The 27,903-nt window shown below is 29.9% G+C and overlaps 1 protein-coding gene across 8 annotated transcripts in view; it reads left to right on the forward strand.

Moving 5' to 3' along the window:
- Window positions 1-713: 713 nt before the first annotated feature.
- The window catches only part of LOC114126462 (uncharacterized), a 108,074-nt gene continuing 80,884 nt past the window's right edge, over window positions 714-27,903 (forward strand). For 2 of the 8 annotated variants that reach the window (XR_007606294.1, XR_007606292.1), the window contains exons 1-3: window positions 7,393-7,681; window positions 7,771-7,952; window positions 20,154-22,825. Coding sequence is in view for 1 of the 8 variants with exons in the window: in XM_050207905.1 (XP_050063862.1) it covers window positions 20,494-22,596 (2,103 nt within the window). In the remaining 7 variants the exon portion in view is untranslated. Of the gene's footprint in view, window positions 796-870; window positions 978-6,278; window positions 6,423-7,194; window positions 7,682-7,770; window positions 7,953-20,153; window positions 27,842-27,903 lie in introns of those variants that run through there. The other 6 variants (XR_007606295.1, XR_007606293.1, XM_050207905.1 and 3 more) reach the window with 6 other exon arrangements.

Consider the following 27,903-nt stretch of genomic DNA (forward strand, 5'->3'; position numbering starts at 1 on the left):
CCCAAAAGAATTTTAATCTAGGTTATTATTATTTTTGTAATATTATGTGTACATGAAAATATGTCAAAGGACGGTTTCGAAATCCTTTCTCGATTTCCTGTATTACCTGATTGTTTTTTTTATACTAATATGACTGTCGGAATCGTGTAAAATGACGGTGCTATAATAATAAATATTACACCTTGAACATTAGAAATATATCTTACTATAATATAATATTACATCCGAGCGTATATTATGTACCGTATTTATTTTCTTTCAAATCACCCTGTATGGTATTAACTCATTAGTATTAATGCGTTTATTTAAAATTTTTAAGATAGGTACGATAAAGACAATATCAATTTTATAAAATACACACACACACACACACACACACACACACACACACACACACACACACACACACATACACACATATATATATATATATATTATTTGTACGATTAATAATAATTTTGTATTTTTGTCCCAGCGTTATTGTTCAAACTAAAAACGCGCTCAAAACAGTTTTTTCTTTTAATCGTTTATGTGATAATTTGTACACACACACACACATGCATATATTTATATATATATATATATATATAAACGTTATGATAAATTATAGTTCGCACGAAATAATAATATTATTTGTAGATTGCGCGTTTGCGCATGACGCCGTACGCGCCTTACGGATATCAGCTACGACTTGTTGTACCCTTAAAACCCCTAGTCTGGGACGGCCGAACTCACTCTGCTCTGGTCTGTAGCTTAACGCTGATTATTCCACCGCGGTCGTCGTTGTTCGACTTTGTAAGACAAAATTTTTTCGATGAGTTATATTTTCGCCATTATTATTTATTTTTATTATTTGCATTATCGTTACAGACTACAGAACACACTACACGCAAAGTACAATGCTGCTGACTACAAAGGGCCATTCACCGGGATAGATTTAATCAACTACCTACTTCGATAAATATTTAATTAATAAGGTAGGTACCAGAATATTATAATACATTACATTAGATAATAAAAACACATAGGTTAGTATATATAATTACTAATTGCTATAGTTAGGTAGTATTAATAATAAAATCTTCTTTAGTATTTTTTTTTTCGTTAGCAATAAGTGATTTAATAAAATTAACTTTATGAATGGTTCAAATACATACTAAATGCAAATATAATTTAAATATAATTTTTTTTCATCTAGAAGCTGAATTAAAATAATATTAATTAATTAATTTGTATGATATTGGTCAAATTAAAAAAAAAAAAAAATATATTAAATAATATAATATATTTGTATTATAATTATATGGAGGAAATAATGGAGGGAAAGAATAAACAATAATAATTATGGAATTTAAAAATGTTTTTAAAAAATATACTCCATTTAAATGATATCAGTCATTTGTAGTACGCTTATAATAATATCTAGGTAAAATTTAAATATCAATTAACTTATTAATTATTATTATAATAATAATTTTTAAAATTAGTTATTAATAATAGGTACTTTGTAGAGATAATAATTATTACGTTAAATACAAATAACTGAAGTAGAATAGCATTGATATTGTAGGTATATAGTATAACACGAAATTATTTCTGATTTATTACGAGTGCCTATTGTGTAAATTATCAAGTAGCTATCCCTAATTTTCTGTTTAATTGTACCTATATTAAACTATATTCTAACTATTAAAATTTTTAACTTTGTTTTAAGACAGTGTTTTATAATAATTATATTTTTAAATAATTTAATGAGAAGTTTGTGGTAGTATAAACTTTTATTTTTTTAAATAAATACCACTTGTTTTCACTAAAATGTATAAGGCTGATTTTTTATTATAAAAAAAGCTTATGTAGTTACACAAATAATATACACATAGGTATTTTCTAAGCTATTAAAATCTGTCTATTAAGAATAAAATGTATGATACCCAATTGGTTTAAAATGGGAACTTTAATAATTTTAAAATTATAGTACCTAACTTTATAGTATTATTCATAATTGTATTATTATATAAACATTTAATAACTTATACAAATTCTTCGAGTATAATAAGTACTTAATTTAATATAAAATAATATATTTCATTTCATAAAAGTACATTTTTGAGTCACAGCGTGTGTTTTCATTTTTCGTCGTAATAAATGGTAATCATACTATGCATTCCGCCTCTTAAATATTTATAATCCACTGTGTACACTGTACACGTTACAAAAAAATTATAGTCTTTGACCATCAAAAAATATTTACCATGAATATATCTTTTATAATAATTTTTCCCTCAACTAAATTAAAGATTGCAAAAAAAAAATTTTATTTTACTAAATTATATTATTTTATTACTTGAAAAACCGATTTCAGTTTCCAAGAAAAAACTTAAAAAAAAAACTGAAAGTCCATTCATTTTTTGTATGTGACAGATAAATAATTAAATAAATGTGCGGTGATGTGCACGTAGGTAAATATTGTATTATGTATGAAAGAAAAATAGCTGGTCAAAGACTGTATTATTTTCTGTTATATGCATAAAGTAAAATATAAAAATTGAATGGAGCGTTGGCCATTAGACATGGTGTGATTTCTACAGTGAAAGATGAGAATACACCGTGAACATTCATAGTTTTATATTTTTACCACCTTATTTCTTATAATATATTCTTTGAATATATATTTAAATATTCATAAAATCAAAGTTTGGATAATTTATTGTATTATTAAAAAATAAAAGAAGATGAGTATGCTCGGTGGATTAAGCTGTGGGTATACAATACTTTAGAAAAGTTGATTACTGGAAATTAGTTGATAATCATTAGCTAGTGAGTTGATACCAATTTATTTAAAAACCATAATGCAAAATTAAATAATTTTTTTTATTTATAGCTATTTATAATTATTTAAATTATTCTTTTATTTTAATATCTAAATTGTCTAAATTTATTTAGTTAACTATTGTAGAAAGTGTATTATTTTAGGGTTTAATTTCTACTCGAGGCCAGTGTAATAAAATTATTGGTCAAACATGTTTTATTCTCTATTCTTTCCTGGTGTGCCTACTTCCTATATATTGTATTTTTTAGTGTTGACATATTTAGCAAACAATATGTTATACAATAAAATATATTATTACTAAAAATTTTTAGTTATATTGTTATGAAAGTTTTGGTCTTTTATTACTTCAAATTTCCTATTAAATCAACATAACATTAAAATATCTATAGTGTTAAACGCATATTAATAATTTATTATAAATCTGCTAAAAGTATTAATTTGTAACTATACGCAATTAAATATAGTATTTCATCATCCCAAATAATTGTTGACTATTTCGTATGGTTTTCCATAACTGCAAATCTATTTTCTTCTGCTAACATTAAACCCACACGATATTTTGTACATGCAATGTTATATAAGGGTCGAACAGTCTTTATTTGTCTTAACTGTTGAAACTACTTAGATGTGAGTCCAAAATGTATAATATCTTAATTATAATAAGGTACTATGATAAAATGCATTAAATAATTTAAATTACATTTTGTTGTTAGGGGGCGTATTTAAATAGGTGTTTATATTTAATATTAATGAAAAAAAAAACAATAATAATAGTTAACTCTCTTCAATTTAATCTAGAATAATTATTAATTATTATTATTTTTAATTATTTTTTTATCCTTTGAAATTAAAATTAATTACATTTTTTTTATAAATTTATTAAGACGTCATTTTTCAATAGTTACATAATGTATATATAAATAAATAAATAACTACCAATAGAAAGTAATTAAATACTTTATAATAAAATATATTATTTAATATTAAAATAGTATATTTATAATATATTTTTAATTGTAAATACATTTAAAAAAAGCTATGTTATATTTTATAAAGTTAGCTATACTAATATAATATTAAGTAACTACACTTGAACAAAGTAAATAAAGACATTTATCAATTTAGTTACTATTAGTAGACATTTTTAAAAATAAAACTGTTTTTTTTTTTTTTTTTATAATTGGTCTTTATTTTTTATATTTTTGTTTAATATAATCTCATAATTTAAGCGATCTGAATAATAAAATTATTCTGAAGTGCTTATGTTTTAAAAAAATTATGATAATTTTATAAAATTTAATATTGAAAACAATTTAAAAATTATTTTATTTTTTACTGTCACCAAATTATAGAATATTTAATTTTAATTTTTAATAAAATGCTTTACTATAAAATAAAATTCGTAGAAATAATTTCAAAGTTGAAATAAATTTTTTTTATGTACAATATAATTTATTTAAAACTATTATTATTAAAATATATGACGTCATACCGGCATATTGTGTTGTTTCCATCATAAAACGTACAACATACAAAATTTGCGTTCAGCAGAACCAATTTTGTATTATTTAATTGGCATAGGTTTAATATACAGAAGTGGAATGAAATATAATCAAACTTAAAAGTAAAGACATTATCTGTGGTTTTTTACGCAGTATTTTATTTTTAAACGTATTTTTAAATTTGTATAATATTTTATAAGTGCTCCTAATTTATTTATAAAATACAAATATCATTAACTTGTGTATAATATTATAATATATTATTTAGGTAATTACTTTAAGAGTAAACATTCATTATATGAAAATACTTTAACTTTGTAAATATTTATTTTTATATTATTTAAAGTCATTACAAAACGCAAAAATGTATAATTTTTATTATATAATTATTTAATTTTTTTTTTTTTTATGATAACTTACATCTTACCGATTTCATGTTTAAAAGTAAAATATTTTGTTGAAAACTTAAAAAATACGTAAATATAATTTTAACTATTATACCTGTAATATTATATTTAATATTATAAGTATATAAAAGTCAAATTTCCAATGAATATAATTTATAATACGTGTCGATAAGCGAACTAGTGGACCAACATTTTGTTGGGTACTACTAACCACTGTGCCACTCCATTCACAAAACTTTAAATGCAAATAACTATAATAAACTATTCGTTCGAAATTGGCTTTTATATTATGTTTAATTCTCAGAAAATTATTCTGCTTTGGAGTATGAAATTTATGTTTTAAATTGTTTTTCAAAATAAAGTAAAAACTTGAAAATGTTCACGAAAAAATAAATATATTTTTAAAATTTTGATTTATGACGAGTTTACAAAATATACAAAAAGAAAGATCTTTCATTGTATTAATAATTCTTAGTATAATTAGGGCTTAATGCTAAAGAAATCAACAAGACATAATATCATATTATGCAAGATACTTATTATATTTAATATTGGAGATACTTTTTTTCGTATATTGTATAATAGACGGCATAGCTTTTTCGAAGTATACATGGTAAATTCGTACAGTTTATATAAGGTCTAAAATATTATCAATACGTTTTACAATTTATATAGATATTATATTTATATAAGTGTGCATATGAGCAGATGGAAAAATACTAGTTTGTTCAGGATTATGTCAAACAATCATTAGAATTTACCGACAAATGCTTTATAACAACGCGTTTCTGATAACATTATTTTGTCGTCGAGGGCGAGAAAAAGATAGCATACACTATGCGTTATTACATTTATATGCTTTACCGATGGACGGGATGTTCCAAGGATAAACACATTACAGCTCATTATTAGTCTTTTAGGAATATCACTTTGGCGATGCTTTTATTACGACAATGCAGTTTAACAATTTTGCATGCGACAAAAATATTTGATTTTAGTATGCATTAAAACATTATAATTTTTCGATTTTTCCCATATCAACAGCAACGCAAATAACAACAACAACAATAATAATAATAATAATAATAATATGAGGTATATAGTTTATTTAGCGACTGTCCGGATACGAATATTATATTGATAGTGACGTGTGCACTATCGTGGGACAAAAGGTGGAGGGTAAAAAAAAAAAAACAAGTTAAGACTTGCGCCGAGTAGTAGACCCCGCAAAACCGATAGAAAACGAAAAATTCGAATAAAATAAAAAATGTTTTTAAACCGTCTAAAACGCCGACGAATCGGGCGGGCGGGCGCGTGTGCGTGCGAGCTCACAGACAAAAACAAATATACAAACACAAACGCGCACAAACATAATAAAACACGGTTGATCCCGGCGAGCTTGAACCGCCGCCGTCGCTGTCGAAATTGATAACCGGCCGAGCGAAAGAGGCGGCGTCGCGGTTGCGCAGTGCGCGCGTCGCGCGAGCGGCGGTGGCCGCCCCCGCAGGAGGCGGCGGCGGCGGCGACAAACGCGGGCGCCAGCGGCGGTCGGCTCTATCGTCCAGTTCGGTCCCGTCGACACAACTCGTCCGCGCGGTCCGTCCGTCTCGCGCTCGTCACGTCAACATCACGCACGTCATATTATTATATGTACACGTATACCGGCACCGCCGTGGGCCGCAGGTAATGATTATTATTATTATAAATATTAAATTGTAAAAATATCGATAGTAAACAAATTTTATATTATTTAAATTCGTAAATAATTAGTATACGTCTCTTATATATACTCTTAATTATATATATATATATTATATTATAATATATTATGATATAACACGATATTTGACAAATTTTGTGTGCGCGAAAAAAAATTCCCGTTTACCGCATCGCTCTCTCGGACCGTCGTCCTCTCGCGCCGACCGCTGCGACCAACCTCGCGCGCTGTCCGCGGCATCGCTTTACAGACGTCCTCTGTTGTAGGTCCCGTCCGTGCACCGTGTTCAAAAAATGTCGACATTTTTCGACCCTGAGCAGTCGACACATTATAATACCGCGGCGTATGATAAATCTCTTTTCTCAAACACCGCTCACCGGTTTCGATGAGAGAAATTCGAAGTTTTCGATACGACATATTAGTATGAAATGAAAAAAAATCTTAAGTCGGAATTCGGAAAACTTACAAGACCGCAATTACTTACTATAGGATTCGACGATAATATATTATTATATTCAACAAAATACTCGCGTGTGACACACTCGGGACACATTATAATATCATATGTACCTGACCATAGGTGTATAAGTTGACGCGACACGACACATTATTATAATATATTATTATTACCGTATACAATACTATCATATAATAAAATATTTTAACGTTAAATATAATAATACATTCGTGCGGTGCATAACATAAATTTACGACGACGCATACATAATATTATAGTACTTAGTCGTCGCACGCGCACTGTATGGATATCATATGTACCTATCGTAATAATAGAGGAAATAATAACATAATATAATATTATATTATACTATTACAATACCGTATTGTGTACCTACATGTATAATATTATAATATAATAATGTGTATTACGCGTGTGTAGTGGGCAGCAGCGTCGACGGCGGCACCGGTCGGTCGGGCCCCGTCAGACGCCAGTTGCCAGTGGAAATATACCGAGCGCGCACGTCCGCCGCTGTTTTCGGCGTTGACGTCCGCGAAACACGCGACCCCCTCACGCGCGCGCCGTCCTCGGCTACTGTTTCGACGAGTTTTCTCCCCAAACTCTCTTTCTTTCGAAAAAAAAATTTCGTCAATCTGGCACTATCTGCCCCCCCCCCCCCCGAAAAAAGTCTTCCTTCAACGTTTACCACTATCACGCCATTGAGACGGCGGTTGAAAAACGAATAATATTCGCAGCGAGAGGACGACGGTAAAGATGACGTATATAATAATAATAATATAATGATGGATGATTAATAATATTATTGTTATTGTTGTTGTTGCTGTTGATCGCGTTAGATCCGCGAGTGAGGACGATTTTTTTTTGTTTGTTTAACCCTTCCAACCGTGACATTTGAAGAGATTGACCGGCCATCGAAAATGCATTCGGAAAAACGTCTGCCCGACATCGTTTTCCGCAGCACGTCCGCTGCACCGCTACGGCTCGCTTCCTCCGGGAAACGTCGGATCATGTAATCATCGTAAGTGTTGACGCTGCACATGCACACACACCTTTAATACATAAGTATATGTGTTACTGTTGTAAGTGTGTATGAATAATACCAAAAGTACATAATCATAATAATAATAATTTTAATAGTTTACTATAAGTTTTACACTACTTTTATATCATTATATTAATACTGTTCGATTATAATACATACATACTATACGTTGAGCGTAACACCGTAATAATAATAATAATAATAGTATAGCTTGGCAGTATATACCAATATTGTGGTAGATATACTTTTCCTTATAGGTATAATAATTTTTTCCTTGGCAATAATGCCGGCAGTAAGTAATTGTAAACTTTAACGACTGACGTTACCGTGTTTTTTTTTCGGAATTTATCATTTTGTGACGGGTTTAATTATTTCTCGTGCCGACTATACCGCTCCTACAATGTAAAATTGCTGCAGCAATAAAATCTTTTTATGTAACCTAACTGAAGCCAATGGGTAAATAAAATATCATTATGTTATACGAATCCATCGCTGTGCTGCAGTAACCCTTACAACTACTGAGTTATTTCGACGTTTAGTTACGTCACGTGTCCCGACGGCGTATGGCCACTTGACTTTTATTATACATTTGCACTTCATACGACCTACCGTGGTACGACACAAACCGTTGGAGGGAATCGCATATACATATTATTATAAATGTTATGTAGACTGTATTCGGGCACGCAATCCAAGTTAGCCGGTTATCATGACTGTAAACGATTGTCGTATATTACCCTAAGAATAAAAACTACTTAATGCTTATCACGTTATATTGTATTTTTTTGGTGTTTTCTGGTTTCTCGTTGTACTTATCGATGTTTTTTTTTATATTTGTTACACCTACATTTGGATTTTGATGACAGTATTGACAGCACGATTATTATTTCGTTTTAATTCGGAAAACAATAATTCTAGAGATTCTGAATTCCAACCAAATGTTAACCGTTAAAATGTTCATATCTTTTAGATATGCCTATTATATTTTCTAAAAATTCAAGAAATTTAGGAAATTGATCACTTCACCAGTTTTTACCGTAAAATTTTTAACAATTGCATAAGTCATAAACATTTAAACATTAAATTCAGTATAGGTGGTTGGTCTGTACATTTTTGAAGTACATATAATTATAAAAAATTGGAATTCTTATTTTTATTTTTTGAGCGCTTCAAACATTTAAAAAACTTTTCTACATCGTGCACTTACATTACGTATCGCACTCAAAACCATTTGTCGATATGGATATTTTTCCCGAATACGCGACACGACACGCGACTAGTACACAATTTTTCTTACACGAAATCAATATACCTATTAGTATGATAATTTCCAATATTTTTATACAAACGTGAGACAGCGTACAATGCGATCGGCTCAATTGAACGAAAAAAATTGATTTCCCACGACTTGCTAATCGTTTTGTTGGCGACGGCGGCATCGACGATCTTTGGCCCTTTGATTATTGTTATAAACTTATAAACATAAGTTGTATTGTTACATTTCCGTACGAATCGCCTCAACATTCTGCCGCACGGTTTGAATATTTAAATAATGATATACGATATCGGGTATACTTAGCTATTAAGTATTATTATTTAATATTATTATATAATCATGTGGTTTCTGCCGACGACAAAACTTTTGTTTTGACGCGTTACAGTCAAGCATTTATTCGAATAACAATATTGTAATAATCGACTGAAAAAATATTGAGTGCGCGTACCTCGCGTATACCTACATAATATTACATTACTATACTTACTGTTCACCGCATGCCGTCGGTTGTTTCGTAACAATACTAATAATAATGACGTCGTGACGTGTCCACTTTTATTTTCTGGTTTTTATTCTCTCTCCTCTTCCATCTATATACTTTTAATTTTATTATTTCGATGTACCTGGCTCAACGACCGCTCATCAAGCCAACACTGACCTAACCTAACCAACCATACCACGATCACATATTAAAAATGTGTACGCACCACTCCGGCTAGACACGTATACACCATATTGTATACCTATAGATATCTAGCTGTCGAAATACTAAAAAAAATAATAATAGTGTTATGAAAACCAGTCTTCGGGAGCACGTAAAAAAATTGCAACCATCACCGTGTCGACGGTATACCTTTAAGGATAATAATACTATTATCACCACCGAAACACAAGCTTGTAATATTATTGAAAACTGCAATTACTGCAGCTATGTTCAATAAAGTTCGAATATATTTCAGGCACTCAGTGCAAGCAAACTAAAATTATTACATTGTCATCAAAATTCGATTTGACTTTAAAAGTATGTTATGCTGTTATTGTTATGAATGTTATGATATTTATTGTGTATCGTTTACAACAACGACATCGTTCAACAACATCGTTCAACAACATCGTTCGACACAACGTATCGTCGAGACAATCATTGTTTTACTGCAATAGGTAGTGAAATTCCGTTTGTTTTTACAGCATCAAATTGTACAGATAAAAACATTTGTTTAACTCGTTTTACACGGTGAATCCCGGTATCTGTCATTCGCACTTGTCCTCTCACCTGTCATTAACGTCTAAATCTATTGTTGTATAATGTCTGTACATTTTATTTTTGATATTTTTTGTCATGAAATATAATTATAAAATAAATTCGTACAATAAAATATGAGAGAGAATAAAATTGGCTTCGTTTTTTAGATACTTTGAGGCGCACAACTACAGTTTGCTAACTATATAACTCATAAAAACGTACGTTAAAATATCACGAAAACAGTTGTACAGAATGGCTTATCTTCTAATATATAGAGAACTTCTTCGTACTTCATTCACTTTCGGTAATTCAACTGACAATTCTTGGGTTCCTGCACATAGATATAACCTTCAAATATAGGATTCCGTAAAGCGTCAACCCGTTTCAATTGTTAAATTATTTTTTAACCATCGAGTTTTTAATTGATTTTGGTATTCTGTTGTTCATTTTCATATTTTCTTTTTTTTTTGTGTTATGCAATAAAACAAAATATATAATTGCTCTTCGTACATAATTTTGATAATACCTAACCCAACTACAAATAACCACTATATTATTATTCTCAATATTTTTCAAAATATTTTAAACTGGTTATCGAGTTAAGAAATTATTTACAAATATAATTACATATTATAGTATAGTAAATTTGGATTAGGCATGTTTTACGTTGTTACTACTTCAATCAAGCTAGGGTGTATAGTGTATACTCCTTATTTTCCAAGTTCCCTTTTCGTATAACAATATTATTCTACCTATTATTTTGTTCCTAGAAGGAACAAAAAAAAATTAATTAAACACGAACCAATCAGAAATGACATTTTTGAGCAAAAGGTGTTACGCTCAAATGTAGGATGTATTTATTGAGAATATTAATATAATTTTATTTAAGTTTCGGAATTATTATCCACATATTGCATTAAAATGTTTCTCTAGCTGCAACTTTGTGGTACGGTAATACCGTTAAAAATAATTTTTGTGATATATTTTCTAAAATGTATATATTCGTTTATTTTTAAAAGATTTGTAAAGATTTGTTGTTTTATTTACAAAGTTGAATTATATAATTGCTTACAGTATAAATATTACAGAATGGTGATTTATAGCAAATTAAATTATGCTTGCTCTTTATGCTTAACATAGTCTATATGATAATATAATTAATATTTGCAGGTATTTAAAATGAAATAAACTTCATATAAATTTAAACAAAATATAGAATCATCCAAGTACTTTACCTGCATTGTATTTAAAATATGTATACGTAATAATAGTTCTTATTTTTAAATAACGGTGAAAAGTAAAATGTTGCATGTATTCATTGAAGTTATTAAAACCATAAAACATTCATACTTCGTAGTTATTGTCCACTATTGATTATATTAAATAATAATTTTAATTATAACATAATAATATAGGACATATATTATTTGTTATTTGCATGACGTATTTTCAGTTAGATTTCTCCAACAGGTAAACATTTTAATACAATTTTTATAGGTGATCACTGTAATAATTTTAATATTTACGATTATTTTAAAGGCAACGATTTTGTTTTATAAAATTATTTTATTTTATTAAGAAAATTAATTTGTATTTATTCGTAATTGTGTAATTTTAACCTAGATTAGATGTTTTTAAAGCTTCATACAAATTCAAATTATTCTTATTATGACTAACTTAAATAAGATGACTGCACAGTGATATGTTTTTATGTTTAATTACTTATTATTTTTAAAAATATAGATGTAGGTATCTGAGATCTTACTATATTCTGAAAAACGAACAATAATAATAATGTAAAACTTAAACAAATATAAGTTATATTAGTTATAATTGATGTGAAATTAACTTATAATATTACTGATAAATTTATATTACTTGTTTCTCAATCAATCAATAATTACTTAATTATTTAGAGTGAAATAAAAATACCTTTTCACACACCTGTGACAAGATGTGTGCAAAATACCTAATCTAATAGCAAATATGAAATAATATAATACTACAAAATACAGTTCATTTTTATACCTATACTATTTTTTAAATGTCTTTATTTTTATGTTTTATAGAAAATAATATTTTGGTATACTTCATAATTACTTTCTAATTAATCATTGTTTAGATATTGTTTTAATTTGCATACCTACCTACGATCTTACGATAAAAATTTCAAACAATTTAAATATATTATTGATTTCTCACCATTTTCTTGAAACAATTTATATTATTTCTTTTAAGTAGATACCTTACGACATTCGAATACAATTTTACTATAGTTTATAGCTACGTTTTAATATTTACTGATTATTGTTTTTTTATTTTTTATCACACTAATAACTAGGTAATTAATTAGATTAAAGTGAAGATTTAATGGTATAGGTACCTATATAGTTAAATTATGAACGGTATTTAATCAAATTAAAAGTAATTCCTGAGAGGAGGGGGGCGATAAGCTAATTAAGTAGGTGTACCCATGAAATATTACCATGTGTAATATGTATAATATAATATAATTTGTGTATTATTATACCGGAAGGATATCGATAATCAATGTGATATTTCAAATGTTTTACCATTTATCATAATGTTATTCGTCATACTATTACAAGAATAAGAATCATTCTTTAATAAAGAATTTGTTGGCTATGGTTATAAACGCATTAAACCGTGTAGGTACAACAACTAAAATATTTAAACCTATCTATGCTAGGCAAATTATGCTGCACTCGTGACTACACGATTATGAAATCGTGTAGGTAATATTTCAATGCAACCAGCTCTGACAATTTATTAATTCGAAACCCTTCCAGGCAAATTAAAAGTGATCGCTCATAACCTAAGGTACAGCGAATAAGCAAAATCCTTCTTATATTTACTTATTCGAAATATAGATGTACCTATCGCAGGAACATTATTACCGAGCGGCAGACGTCGATATTAAATGTATCGTACCACGATTAATATATTATATTGTATATTATTATTAGATAGGTAATACATACCTATATAGCAGCCGTGTGTTCGCTTTCACGTGATATTGATCATCGATTTTACCCATAAAAATTTCAATACTACGGAGAAGAGTCAAAATCGTTTCCTGCGATTCGTATAAATAACATTATTCATTATATTCGTCCCCAATACCTACGCGTAGGTATCTGCTGTCTACAGTCTTATTATGATTCGCACTGAAAGTTCAAGTATACATCCTATTTAAACCATTAACTGTTCACTACAATAATATTATACGTTGGTATATTATCATGGCGTTTTAAATTCATATAATACATCAGTGTCAGAGTGTCTGTTTGCATTATGTGTTTTTAGATAATTAAAATTTTTTTTCATTTTTAAATTCACTGTAGGTATATGTTAGTAATTTAATAACTTGATGCAACATATAATTCTTTTTTTCAGTAATCTAATAACTAGATAATATTATATAAGTATATAACACGATGCCATAAAATAAAACTGAAAGGTTAATTACCTAGGTACAAAACTAAAATATCATTGCGATGATTAATTTTCACCTTCGCATAATTCATTAAAATAATATAATAAACTGTCATTTACCATTTCAACACGTTTCGAAAAATAATAAAATTAATATTTCGTGTTTTTTGTGGACAGGTATATTAAGTACAATAACTATACAATATAAATTTAAAATATAGTTATCTTATTTTATTGTTATCATTTAAATGTTAACATTTGTTACTTTGATCAAGCTAATAATCCATAAATTATAATAATTAAATTTATCATTATTTCAATTAACCTCACAATTAATATTTACCTTCTGTAATAATTTGCTTTTTAAATTTTTGTTTATGTTCTTTATTTTTTATCACAACAAAAATGTTATTATTTTATATTTCATTTATTTTTATTAAATCAAAAAAATATACCCATGAATAATGATTTCTTTGGATAAACGTTAAAAGTAAAATAATTTGTCAGTGGACATCTGTTTGATTCAAAATATAATTTGATGATTTGATTGGTATGGACCTAGAACATTTTTATTGACAATTTTTTTTTTATATTGAACTATGCATATTGTTACATAATTATTAATTATTATCATGAACTTAAATTCAAAAATTAATACAAGCTATATAGAGAAATGTTATTAACTATTAGATTAAATCGGTATTTTTTATTTCATTGAATAGTATACTAGAAAACTAATTTTTTTTTTTTAATAATTCTTCTATCAAAAATATTATATATTATGTATACAATAATTAATAATATATTTGCATTTTAAAAGTATAAAAACCATATTAAATTTAGTAAATTTAATTTTCGTACATAAAATTATATTATAATATGTTTTTTATGAGAACAACAATTATATTTTCAAAAATTCATTTGTCACTTTAATTGACGTTACTTATTATTCATTATATTATTATAGTGATCGTTGACGAAATTTTTATATCAGAGGGCGAGGGGGATAGTCGACGTTGCAAATTAACATTGATTAATAAAGATGTTTATCAATAATTTGACATGACAATTTTATTTTTGCTTTGCAAGCTAAAATTAAAAAAATTCTCACGTGTTTTCCGTTTCAGGTAAGTTATTACATACTATAAGCTAGATGTCGGTTTTTTAGGTAAAACAAACAGATGTTAATGTTATATTTTGTAGAAGCGATGGTTATCATAATTCAAAATATTAAAAAAATACTGTCTTAAGTATTTACATAAATACAAAAAAACATGTTAGGTATGTTTCAATTTTTATCTCGGAATTAAAATTTTGGTACCTACATGAAATAAATATTGTAGTAAAAATTGTCATAAAATTCATTCTCCTTGTATATTCATTTTATTTCAATGTCTATTATTTAGGAGTATTAAATATTTTTTTAACGAATAAAATGTTTATCTTCATACTTATATAATTTATAAAGTATTCGTTGTTTGGCTAATGTTTGAGAACTGAAAATAAATATGTATACATAATGACTATTCTGAGGAACAATCTTACTATTATTATTGTTTTTTTAAGTTATTACTTATTAGATAAATGTAAAAATGTAATTATCTTAAACATTAAAATGAATGTTTTTAATACTTATGATATTTAAATTTTTTAATAATGTTCAACCACGTCGAAAATGTTATTATCAAATGATTTACTTTTCAATAGCGATAATGCTTATAGTGTGTGGTTTATAATATTCAAATCGAATTGGCACCTGTAATGTGTATTACGTTATAATGATCTTATATTCATTTATAATAAAATGCTGCTTTAACAGAACATAACATTTTAAACAAGATTGAACTATTTAATTAAGTTGCTTTAATTGAATTGAAATTAGGAGTGTAGTTATAAATTATAATGCACAAACTTTTTTTAGCCTTTATAAAACTCTTAAATTTAAAATTCATCGAATTCGTTTTATAATATAGTTAAGACTGCATAATATAAAATTTAATTACCACGATATTCGTACCTATTTATGTATATATAGTAGTGAAACCCAATCAAAACATAACTTTTTGAATATTCAAGTAAGTTTATTATTTGTGTATATTTTTAGCTTCGCGTTAAACAGACATATTTATAATAAAATAAAGTTTTCTTAATTATTTAAAAGTTTATATATAACTCAAGTTGAATTTCTGAATGTGTTCCCATTACTTCGTCAAATTATTAGTAGAATTTTAAAGTGAAATTTGAATAACTGTAAGTTATAATAGATGAACATTTAATACAAATGTCAGACATTTTTAGTAAAATAACGGAGATAAATATATAAATAAAAATACTATGTATGGATTTAAAATCTCAATTTCGAGTTTTATTTTAAACTTCTCTTGAACATTGTAATAATAATATATCTATTAATATCTATGTGAACGTACTCAACATATTATTATGTTATTGTCAATTCTGTATTGATGTTCAGTTGCATTGACGACAAATTTCTAAGAGATTCATATTATGGTGGTTATTTGAAGAGAATCTCCCATTTTAATGTAAATTGTAAAGCAGATTATTTTCATGTTAGCTTGAATTTATATAGAAATCAAAGTTCAAATGAGTACCTGGGTAACCATAGTTTCCAAATTATCAAGCGTTATTTACTGAGGATATTATTATTCAATGACAGTTGTATGCATTAAACGAGAGCTACGACTATGTTTATTGTTTAGCCACACACAAAATATAAAATATATTATTATGATGCGATTTATTTTATTCTAGTACTTATTATGATAACTACTCAGAGGACTTTTACACATTTTAAAATACTAATAGATTAATATTGATTTCTATTATCTTCGAATCATTTTATCATTACATTATGTACGTTTATATTCAAAAACACGACCGATTTGAGTGGGTATAATATAGTTTGAGACTATATATAGGCGTATCATTAGCTGATGTATATAAGTGTACCTACCTATTTACCTAATGTTTTATCACAATATCGGTGTACTCGCGATTCCGAATACGCGTCCAATGTCTGTCCGCTGAAAAAGCGAACGATTGGGTTTAATTTTTATCTGGGAACATTAAGCCCTCTTGTACTAAAACCAACAAAGATTTAAAACCATATACACACTGCATTAGAGATAAAAAAAAATATTTGTAATGCCTACACCAGTTATTTGTACGTTGTGTGCTTACAGAAAAAAAATACCACTCGAATCTGAGCGCTCTGTTTTATTTATACAAGTTTATAATATACGATAATACCAATATACCTCATATACCCATTTAACACGTTGTAATAATAATAATATATGGACGTGTAGAGTAATATAATATGCTATAATATGTTTGACATGTCTATTTCGTTTGTAACAACACAATAAAATATGCAGATAAGATAATGATTATATAACTATATAATGTTATCGAATGTTAGGTAAACTATATAGGTACCTACACAGAGTGTTCGACGTAAATTTACCGAGGGTGCCGATGCACGGCGATGGTTATACATATACTTGTAACGTCATTGCCGTATTATGATAATATCGCATTCGCATCGCCAATACTTTATGAAAACCGATTAAGTAATAATTCATTGCACTCCGCGGTGTAAATTCATTAGAATAATTTTGTCCTTATCACTCGCATGCTACCACGCAACTGAATTCGCCATTCAAAACGTCTTTGATCTTTTACACAAAAACAGTAGGTATATGTATAGCCTTTTGCCAATTGTATTGTAATAATAACATGAACATGAAACCCTTTATAGTTGTATAGCCTTACACAAACGTTTATATACTTTGATAACAAATAAAAAAAAAACCGTCCAATCAACCAGTAACCCAGCCCTCACACATCCAGTAAAATATAAATTTTGCTCACCTAAATATTGGTTTTTTTCTTTTTTCTCTATCTACCTTTATATTATTAATTGTGTATTATTTACATGCGTATATTATATTTATTTAGGAAACGTTCACAGATCTCAGTGTTATGTCGAATTAAATATTAATGTAATCAAACTTGTAGTTAATATATTTTTATGCATACATTATGGAATACGCCAAGTTCTTAACGTATATTTATCGGAACGCTGTACTATCGATTTTACGTATAATAGCAATAATATTAATTTCACCGATCGTTATGATATCATAAATCGTGAATTAGGAATCCGGACGTAATTGGTTTTAACTTGTATTAGGTAGGTATACTATTAAAATGTTTCGCGGGCGGATAATAACACATTTCATAGTAATTTTTTGTAGCAATTTTTCAATTTTTGTACTGTGGTGAATGGAGATCCTTAAATAAAAAATCATTTAAATTTAAACATGTGTACAGGGCAATTTCTTCAGTATGCACCCACCATTTTCCTTCGATCGTTTAAATAATGCATTTAATACGAATCTATACGAGTACATCATTTGGGAATAAGTGTCTTTTGGAAATAAAACTTCTTTTACATAATAATATTATATAGATTTAAACATAGTACAAAGGTTATGATTTAATAAAAATATTTTGTAATAATTTGGTTCGGGTTAAACGCATTGATTTTTTCAAATAATATCCAAAAATGTTATCGCTTCAATTTATTTATTTATTTTTTGGCATATTTTAATTATAAAAATGATCAATACTTGTTTTATGGTTTATTCAAGCAAAAGTAATGCAAAGGCCGAATGCCACATGATCACTGCTAATTTCAATTTAATAAAATCATCGATTTTGTGTTTCACGAATAATATTTTTAGTAAATTTGCAAATTTATAATTTTAAAGTATAAGGCTAACTAAAATAAAAACTAACTGGTTTTTTCATTAAATTTAATTTAAAATTAGAAGATAATTGACGTTCACGATTCAGAAATTATTGGTAATAACCTATCTAATGATTTTCTTATTTCAAAAAATAAATGCATAATAAATCTTAGCACTAGTGCTTAACTAATATTAATCTAATAATATTAAAAGTTTATTAATTAGTAAATATATGATAAGTACCTAAATGCATATTCGAATAAATATTACCTATATATATTTTGTATTTTATGTTATACTAGAGATTAAAATTTAATTCCTAAGTAGGTAAAAGTTTCAGCCATTACAGGTACTTGTTCTTTCATGGGTTTTAAGTCATACAACTAACGATTTACAAAAAAAAAACAAACGTTGGTTATTATTTAAGTACTAGAAATGTGTGACAATATATCATACTTTAAATAGTATAGTTACACATAAGGAGATAAAATAAAAATTAATCATTTTATAAAATATGGTATAACGTGTGTAATAAAAAATTGCAAAAGTTAGAATTTAAGTAATAAGTATATTAATAAAGAATGAATCACTGTAAATAAGTATACGTGTACTTGACACTCATGTAGGAGTGTTTGCAGTAAGTCTGTAGTTACACAAGAGTAATATACCTATATATATATCTATCAATAGTTGTTGGATGCTGCGTCACTGCAGTAAATTTATTATGATATTCTGGGCGCGCGCGTGTGAAAAGATCAAAGATATATAGCATTAACGTTACACCTATATAGATACATTATAATAATAAACGGTTGTCTTAGACAACTCGTGTTAAGTCTTAAACACCTTGTTTCGTGCACAGAAGACAGACAAAAGGGGAAAACGACTGACATTTTTTGATCATTTCTATTTTTGAAAAACCCTGTTTTTGCTAGCCATACAATAGAAAAATAATAAAATATTTGAAAAATGTATGTTAGTATAACAGATATATCAAAGAGAATGGGTAATAATATAATATTTAAACGTGACGCCGGTAACACTTTGTGTGTACGTGTAACACGAGCTGTGTATATTATATATAATAATTTGTTAAATACACCAAAAAATGTGAATATACTATATGATACGGTATTTACTCTAAGCTGCGATTATAACATCGTTAACAATCTTGATAATATTAGAAAATAACAATTTTCACCGAGCATGCGTGGTCGATTCCGATTATGGTACACTTATAATATAGCGTTTATAATAATGTACTTAAATAGTATAATAATATATTATAAGAAAACGCCGTGTGCGCCAGGTCACGAATGGTGTACAAAAAAAAAAAAAAAAATTACAAAATAAAAAATCGATAATGATAATAATAATAATATATATATTATAGAAAACATGTTTGGTTTTGTTTTTTTTGCCGACAGATATTGGCTGTGACTCGACTTCCCTCCCCCCACCACCCCAGGCACCGGCAGCGGTGGCAAGCACGTCGCAGGTAGAACCCTGCACACACACACACACACACACACACACACACACACACACACACGCAAATACACATATACGAATATTGTATGCACATCGCGGTACGCCATACGTAGAGAGAGACAGAGAGACAGACAGAAAGAGTCAGCGATCACACTGCACCACTGCAGCACAGTGCAGCACGCCGTCGCCCGGCCGCGACTGCAGCCGACGATGCACCACCGGAAAAGTGCGGCCACCATGACGTGGCGCGACTCACTGCTGTGAGCCCAGCCAAACATGGCCAAAGACAAGAACCCGGAGAAAAAGAAAGGATCGAAAAAAGAAACGATCACCTGCGAACGGACGTACGTGTCGGACAGGTGTTCGCGAAACGGCATCCAGCAGGTTGGAAAACAGTCGTCGTCGTCTCCGCCCAACAGTCCTATAGCGTTGAGGGTGTTTAACTTCCAGTACAAACACCGGAGACGAAACGCGGTGCGCGAAAAACGCCCCGTATCGCTCGACAAGCCTCGCCCGGCGCACCAGCGCGTCGACAACGCGTACGTGGAGACGCCGTTCGTGGACGGCGCCGCCTCGATACAGATGCAGCAGAATCGGAAGCAACAACAGAAGCAACAACAGAAGGAGCAACAGAAGCAGCAACAGAAGCAGCAACAGAAGCAGCAACAGAAACAGCAACAGAAACAGCAACAGAAGCAGCAAAAGAAGCAGAAAAAGCAGCGGCAAAAGGTAGCCGCCTTATTCTCCTCACTCATCGCTGACAACAAAGAGTTCACCCCGTCATCGGTAAGATTAATCTGCAACGATTGTCAGCCTTCCTGTAGCAACAACCTGTCGGTCATGAAATGGTCGGACGAACCACCGCCCCGGCCTGGCAAAGGCATCATCAAGGAGTTCCCGCCGTACGTGCCGTGGAAGCCCGAATTGAGTGAGCAACTAGACTCGTGCGCCGTGTGCTATAAGTGCCGGTGCAGCACGTGCCAGATGCAGTGCAAGCATCCGGGTTTACGCGTGTTTGGAAAGCTAGACGTGCGGGCGCTGTGCGACAAGGAGTTTATAGATGCGACCATTGCGTGCCTGCCGTTCCTCGAGAAGACGCCTAGGTGTAAATCTGCGAACGCCGCTAGGGACCGGGCCACCAAAATAGCCAAAGAAGCACCCACCAAAAAAACATCCGCCGCAGCTGCGCCCGCCAAAAGAGCAACAGCCAAAACAGCATCCACCGCAGTTGCACCCGCAAAAACAGTATCCGCTGGAGCTATACCCGCCAAAACAACAGCCGCCAAAACGGCACCCATCAAAATAGCATCCGCTGCAGCTCCACCCGCCAAAACAGTAATCAAGCAAACAGCACCCGCCAAAACAGTAATCAAGCAAACAGCACCCGCCAAAACAGTAACTACCGAAACAGCACCCGTTAAAATGACACCCACCAAAACGGCAACTATCGAAACAGCATTTGCAAAAACAGCAACCGTGGCCAAAACAGCAACCGCCGAAACAGCAATCAAGGAAACAGCACCTGTGGCCAAAACAGCGACCGCCGAAACAACAATCAAGGAAACAGCACCCACTAAAACAGCATCTGCTGCAGCTGCACCCGAAAAAACAGCACCCGCCAAAACAGCAATCACTGAAACAGCAACCGCCGAAACAGCAATCAAGGAAACAGGACCCACTAAAACAGCATCCGCCGCAGCTGCACCCGAAAAAACAGCACCCACCAAAATAGCAATCACCAAAACAGCAATCACTAAAACAGCAACCGCCGAAACAGCAATCAAGGAAACAGGACCCACTAAAACAGCATCCGCCGCAGCTGCACCCGAAAAAACAGCACCCACCAAAACAGCAATCACCAAAACAGCACCCACAGCCAAAACAGTAACCGTCAAAACAGCAATCAAGGAAACAGCATCCGTCGCAGCTGCACCCGAAATAACAGTACCCGCCAAAACAGTAATCAAGCAAACAGCACCCGCCAAAACAGCACTCGCCAAAACAGCACCCTCCAAAACAGCACTCGCCGACGCCGCCGCCACGGCCAAACAGATCAACGGCGCCTATCTCGACGAGGACGCCGACTCTACGTCGTCAATGAAGTGCCGATTGCGTTGGCTGCTGTGTTGCCTGTGCAGCCCTTGCCCACCGTGCCACATGGCGGACGAGCCGCTAGAGTGTGCGGCCAGATGTCGAGGCAACTACAGCGTGCAAGGTTGCAAGTGCGTCGACTGGGGCGGGATAAAGAACAACCGGGGCAATGTGAACGTCTCCGCAGCCGCTGCGTCCGAGTCCAGAGATCGCCGCCGATGCCACCAGTATTACATCACGGCCCTGCCAAAGAAGAAAAACATTTTTCGAAGAATCTTGTGCTTATGACCAAAATGTTGTTGAGGTGTATTATAATATTATAATATATATCTACGAGCATGCGAACACACACACTCACACACACACACGTACACACACACACACACAAACACACACACGTGTATTACAGCTGCAGCTGCAGTCTCCGACGATTACTCCGGCAAGTGTACAGACGTATATATTCGTTCCGTGTATTGTTCCGTGTATATTGTATGTGTGTGTATATATATAATATATAGTAAGTTAAGTATTTTATCCTATAATAATATTATATTATTGTTAGTATATTTTAAAAATATATTATATTATATACTTAATTTAGGGCTTGAAATCGATTTTAAACAATATTAAAAAAACGTTAAAAATCTTCCAAATAATTGAATATTTTAATGATAATATTATTCAATATTTATATCGAAATAAAAAATTTATTATTAAGAATTCATATCAAACTATATATAATAATTGTTTTAGGATATTATATTTCATTTTTATATAAAAATTGATAAAAAATGTATAAAAAAAAGTTTAACATTTTAGCAATAGTCAACAGCAGGCCAATTTTATATAGCAACGTCCATCGGTAGGTATAATGAGTATAAATAACTAATATTCCATTTTCTCAGCCCCGTTTCACGGCCGTACGTATTGAACGTACCAATGACAATCTCGCAAGTGTGGCTCGTAGATATCAAAATTAAAATTGTAAAAATGTAAGTGATACTATTGTTTTGAATTGAAAAAAAAATCATATTTAAAATTTAATAATTGCAAATTGGAAATCAATGAATCGATATCGTAACGATGTAAAATCAATATTTTCAAACCAGAAGAAATCTAATACTTATCAGTAAGTGAAAATTAAATTAAAATCGGAAAATTTAATTTCGATTTCAAGCCCTGGACTAGTGTTAGTAGCTAAATATTTTTAATCAAAATAATCTTACATTCTTATTATGGCGCTATTTTAATTATTAATCTGCTTCTCAATTCCAATACGGGTTTCAGCTTCAATTACCAAATTATCAACTCTTCTCTGTTATTTATTATTTTTTTTGTTGATTTATATTCGTACGAATCGTATTCTTGGTCCATTATTTGGGACACATATATAACACAAACATTGTTGCAAAACTGATTCAAACAATCCATCACCATTTGTCTCGGTATACATATACAGCCAATCCATTTATTTCTTTTTTTTCGTGTATAGTTCTTTCATCTGATATTTTCCTCCTTTTTCATTAAAGGTTGCCATATCTGTTCCAGTAGCACTACGTGTTAAAATCTTCTGTTCTTTATTTTCTCTTTTCTACTTAATTTATTGCGCAATCTTTCACTTTCCGAAACCATTGATAATACCCTAAAAGTATACAGCACTAACCCGCCACTACATTGCGAGACGTGTCATCGTCACAAAAGTCATTACAAATTTTTAAGAGTAAGTTCGGTTCACATTTTTCTTTTGACTATTTCCAAGTAGCATAATCAAGCCTATTTAAATATGATAGTATAATAGACGTATAGTATAGAATGAACAGGTGTGAACATATTATTATTTTTATTATTATTATTATTTTTATTTTCGTAAAATGCGTTAAAATTTCTAAATTAGTATGTAATTCGATAATATAAGTTGTTTATTGAACTTTAGACACGCATAACTAATATTATGTTGTGTTGTAATATAATTATAATATATATCCTAATAATTAATTATTCGTGTACATCTGAGTATCTAAATTAAATTATTATAGTCGTTTAATAATTAATATACCTATATAGGTATTTATTTTTATTCCTCGTATTATACTATTATAATATATTATGAAATCGTATCATTAAGCGTCTAATTCAGATATAAAAAAAAATATTTTATATACATATCTATTGTATATTATGGAACGCACAAAATTATTACAATATAATTTAAATATATAAACCTTTTTATTTTATTTTTATTGACATCAACAGAAGTGTCATCTTTATGTGCTAAATAATTTTTTTTTTGGTATAATTTAATTATTTAATTATTTCAGAATGATATAATTTATGTATGATGATGTATTATAGTCATTTATCTCATGTATGAATGTTATGATGCAAATAATTTCATATTATAATCTGATTTTAAAATTACCTTTGTCATAATTATTACGTGTAAATAGTATTATTATAATTGTTAACTTTTTATTCCTCATATTTTATGATAAATCGTTGTGATCTACCAAGGAAAGAAGGCGCAACGCATTTGTAAATAATAATTAAAAACTTTAAAATTAATGATAATAAATATAATATTTACCAAATATACTCAAATATAATCAAGTACAAATACATTCATAATAATAATATTATCCTATATTATTGTAATTAATTGTGTGTGGTTCTGTACTAAATTTTAATATATTATTAAAATATTATTGTTTTAAGCCTATTGCATAATATTATACGTAGAACGTTAAATAGTGCGTACGCCCACGTAGGCGATATTAATTGTTTTCTGATAATATGGAATTATGTGTATAATTATATTATTATTATGTTATTATTAATATTATTATAATTATTATCATAAGAACCGTTATTTTTGACGTCCGCAATCAGGCCAGACATTTACTTGCTCACGTACACGCGCGACTCATCGAAATTCGATAATAATTTTAAAATCGTTTTTCCCTCGGCGGCGGTAGCAAGTCTCGACGACGTCAAACTACAATATAATATACCGTTGTCATTATTGTCTATTGACACCGACGTTATCGCCTCGAAATACGGATCGTACGAAATGTATTGTGGCGTTTTTCGCGATATTATATAACCCGATGTAAAACGCGAAAGTTTAATTCGTGAATAAATTCAATTTGCACGATTCGTGTACATAACGCGTTTGAAATACGATTATTGTACACATCACGGAACCTTCGGCGGCGGGAATCGCGGGCGTTTCGGAAAATCGACGTCCCCTCCCACAATCGTCGCGCGGAAAGACTTCGGTCGTAGTTCGTGATAATAATAATATAGCCCACTAGAGGATGTGCCGGCCATTATAATGAAACAGACACTGTCTCAAAGAGTCGTCGTCGCGAACCGTATAAGATTAATTATTATCGTTTCACTTAAACGCCGTGGACATTACAAAAAAAAAAATATTTATGTTCGGACGAAATGTACTCGTAATAAAAATATTATAAACAGAACGGCTGTTTATGCCGCTACAGCGACCGCGAATTCTCTGTTCCGATTATAATCATGACGACGATCTCGTAATTACGGTTTTAAGAAACTTTATATTTACCTACTATATTATGGTAAAGCGCGAAACGCCGACCGAATGTTATAAGACGTATAGTAAGTACCTATACTTACCGAACTTGTCGTTCGTCGTTTGTCGTACATCGCGGATCGGTCCAACGTTGAGATTTAATGCATTATTTATTCTTTTGCGATTTGATTAAACCTCAATCGGAATGTGTACCCGGTACTATATTCCTCTTGCAGTGAACTGGCGTAGGACCACTCCGTCTCCCCGACTCGAAAAATTTCGATTGCGTGAATCTTTTTGATTATTATAAATAATATTATATATGTTACATTGGATGTTTTTAATTAATATTATTCACGTACTGTATACAGATACCTATATTTATTATTATATTAATTATTATGGACGTGTTATTCTATTCAAGAGAAATATTTTATAGGAAGATCATAATATTATTTTAAACACAAATAATGATGTCATTAAGTTGTAATTATCTGTTGTATGGATTTTTACACCACGAGCATGCGCAGACACGTCGATGGATCGTTAATGTTAATCGTTATAATATTATATGCCTACTTATTATGGTCTATTATATACAGTCACCGAACAATTATAAGGCTCAGAGGAAATGCAATGGCGTATTTAGGATTTTGCTGCCCTGGGTGAACATTTTTTTTATGTTCTCTTCTAGTTTTCTCTTCATCAATTTTTTATATTAACAATTTTTCTTACCCATAAAAAAAATTTACAACACATGTAATATGGTACCTAATATAGTATCATGCAGTATGAAAATTAAAAATCTACCCAGTACCCTAGAATGTTGAATATCGTATAGGTACTTTCAGTAGACCCATGACAACAAAATAATCAAAGCAAATCTTAAAATGTATTAATTTATTTTCTTACCTATTTATAAAATAGTGAAACATTATAAACCTATGATAAAAAAAAATAAGCTTTCAGTTAAATTTACTGCCCCCCCCAAATTTCTGCCTTGGAAAATTGGCCCCTTTAGCTCCCCTTAAATACGCCACTGTGAAAATATAAAGAACAAATTTTACAAGTCTCTCTCATATAAATTGTATTATATTAATAACTCTTGCATCGCATTAAATTACAAAATATATTTATTTCCACATAAAATTCATTAATTTCATGCTGCTATAGTTTTAGATCTTCAAGTGCTTGATTCAATTCGCATTACCGCGATGCGCATGCTTATGGTGTTGGTTTGTGTTATTTATGATGGTAATATGATAAAATGTTGTGATTAAAATATATTTAAATTTTCAACTGTGTTAATTATGTGTTTATTATATTACAATGTTATTTTAAGTATATAAATTAAACGTAATGATTTCTCAAAAATCTAACTATATAGATAACTATATTACTATAATATGTAACTATCAATGGATTTTTTTTCAATATCACTATTAATTATTATAATTTTTTAAGTCTCTCAAATATCAAAATATAATATGTTTCTAAGACTAAATATTGGCATTGGTTAGCACCGGATTGTAAGCACCGGTCCATATTATTATTACTGGCTACTGCTGATATCTATCTCTAGTCATAAATATTATTCAAAACATCGATGCAAATATAATTTTTACTACTTAGAATGTTTTTATTTAATATAAAATATTTTTTTGTGTAATTTAAGTTTTATAATTTTTGAAGTGTCATAAACCTATTATACGCGTTTTTATTATTATTATTATTATTATTATAATTAATTTATATAAAAAATTATAACGTTCTCTCTTTTTCATTCTCTCATTCTCTCTCATTCTCTCTCATTCTCTCTCTGTCTCTCTGTCTCTCTGTCTCTCTCTCTTATACACACATTCTCATTTCTCTCTGATCGATATAAGTATACTTATGTTCAATTAATTTTAAACTACCTATATAATCAATTATTTGCGAGAAAAAAATTTATGTAAATTATATACTATTAATGTTATCGAATCGAAATAATGTGTTGATGTTTTTGTACTTGAATCTCTCCCGAAAATTCATTGAAACCAAATTTCAGCAGC

The sequence above is a fragment of the Aphis gossypii genome, chromosome X, assembly GCF_020184175.1.
Source record: "Aphis gossypii isolate Hap1 chromosome X, ASM2018417v2, whole genome shotgun sequence".
NCBI classification, from domain to species: Eukaryota; Metazoa; Arthropoda; class Insecta; order Hemiptera; family Aphididae; genus Aphis; species Aphis gossypii.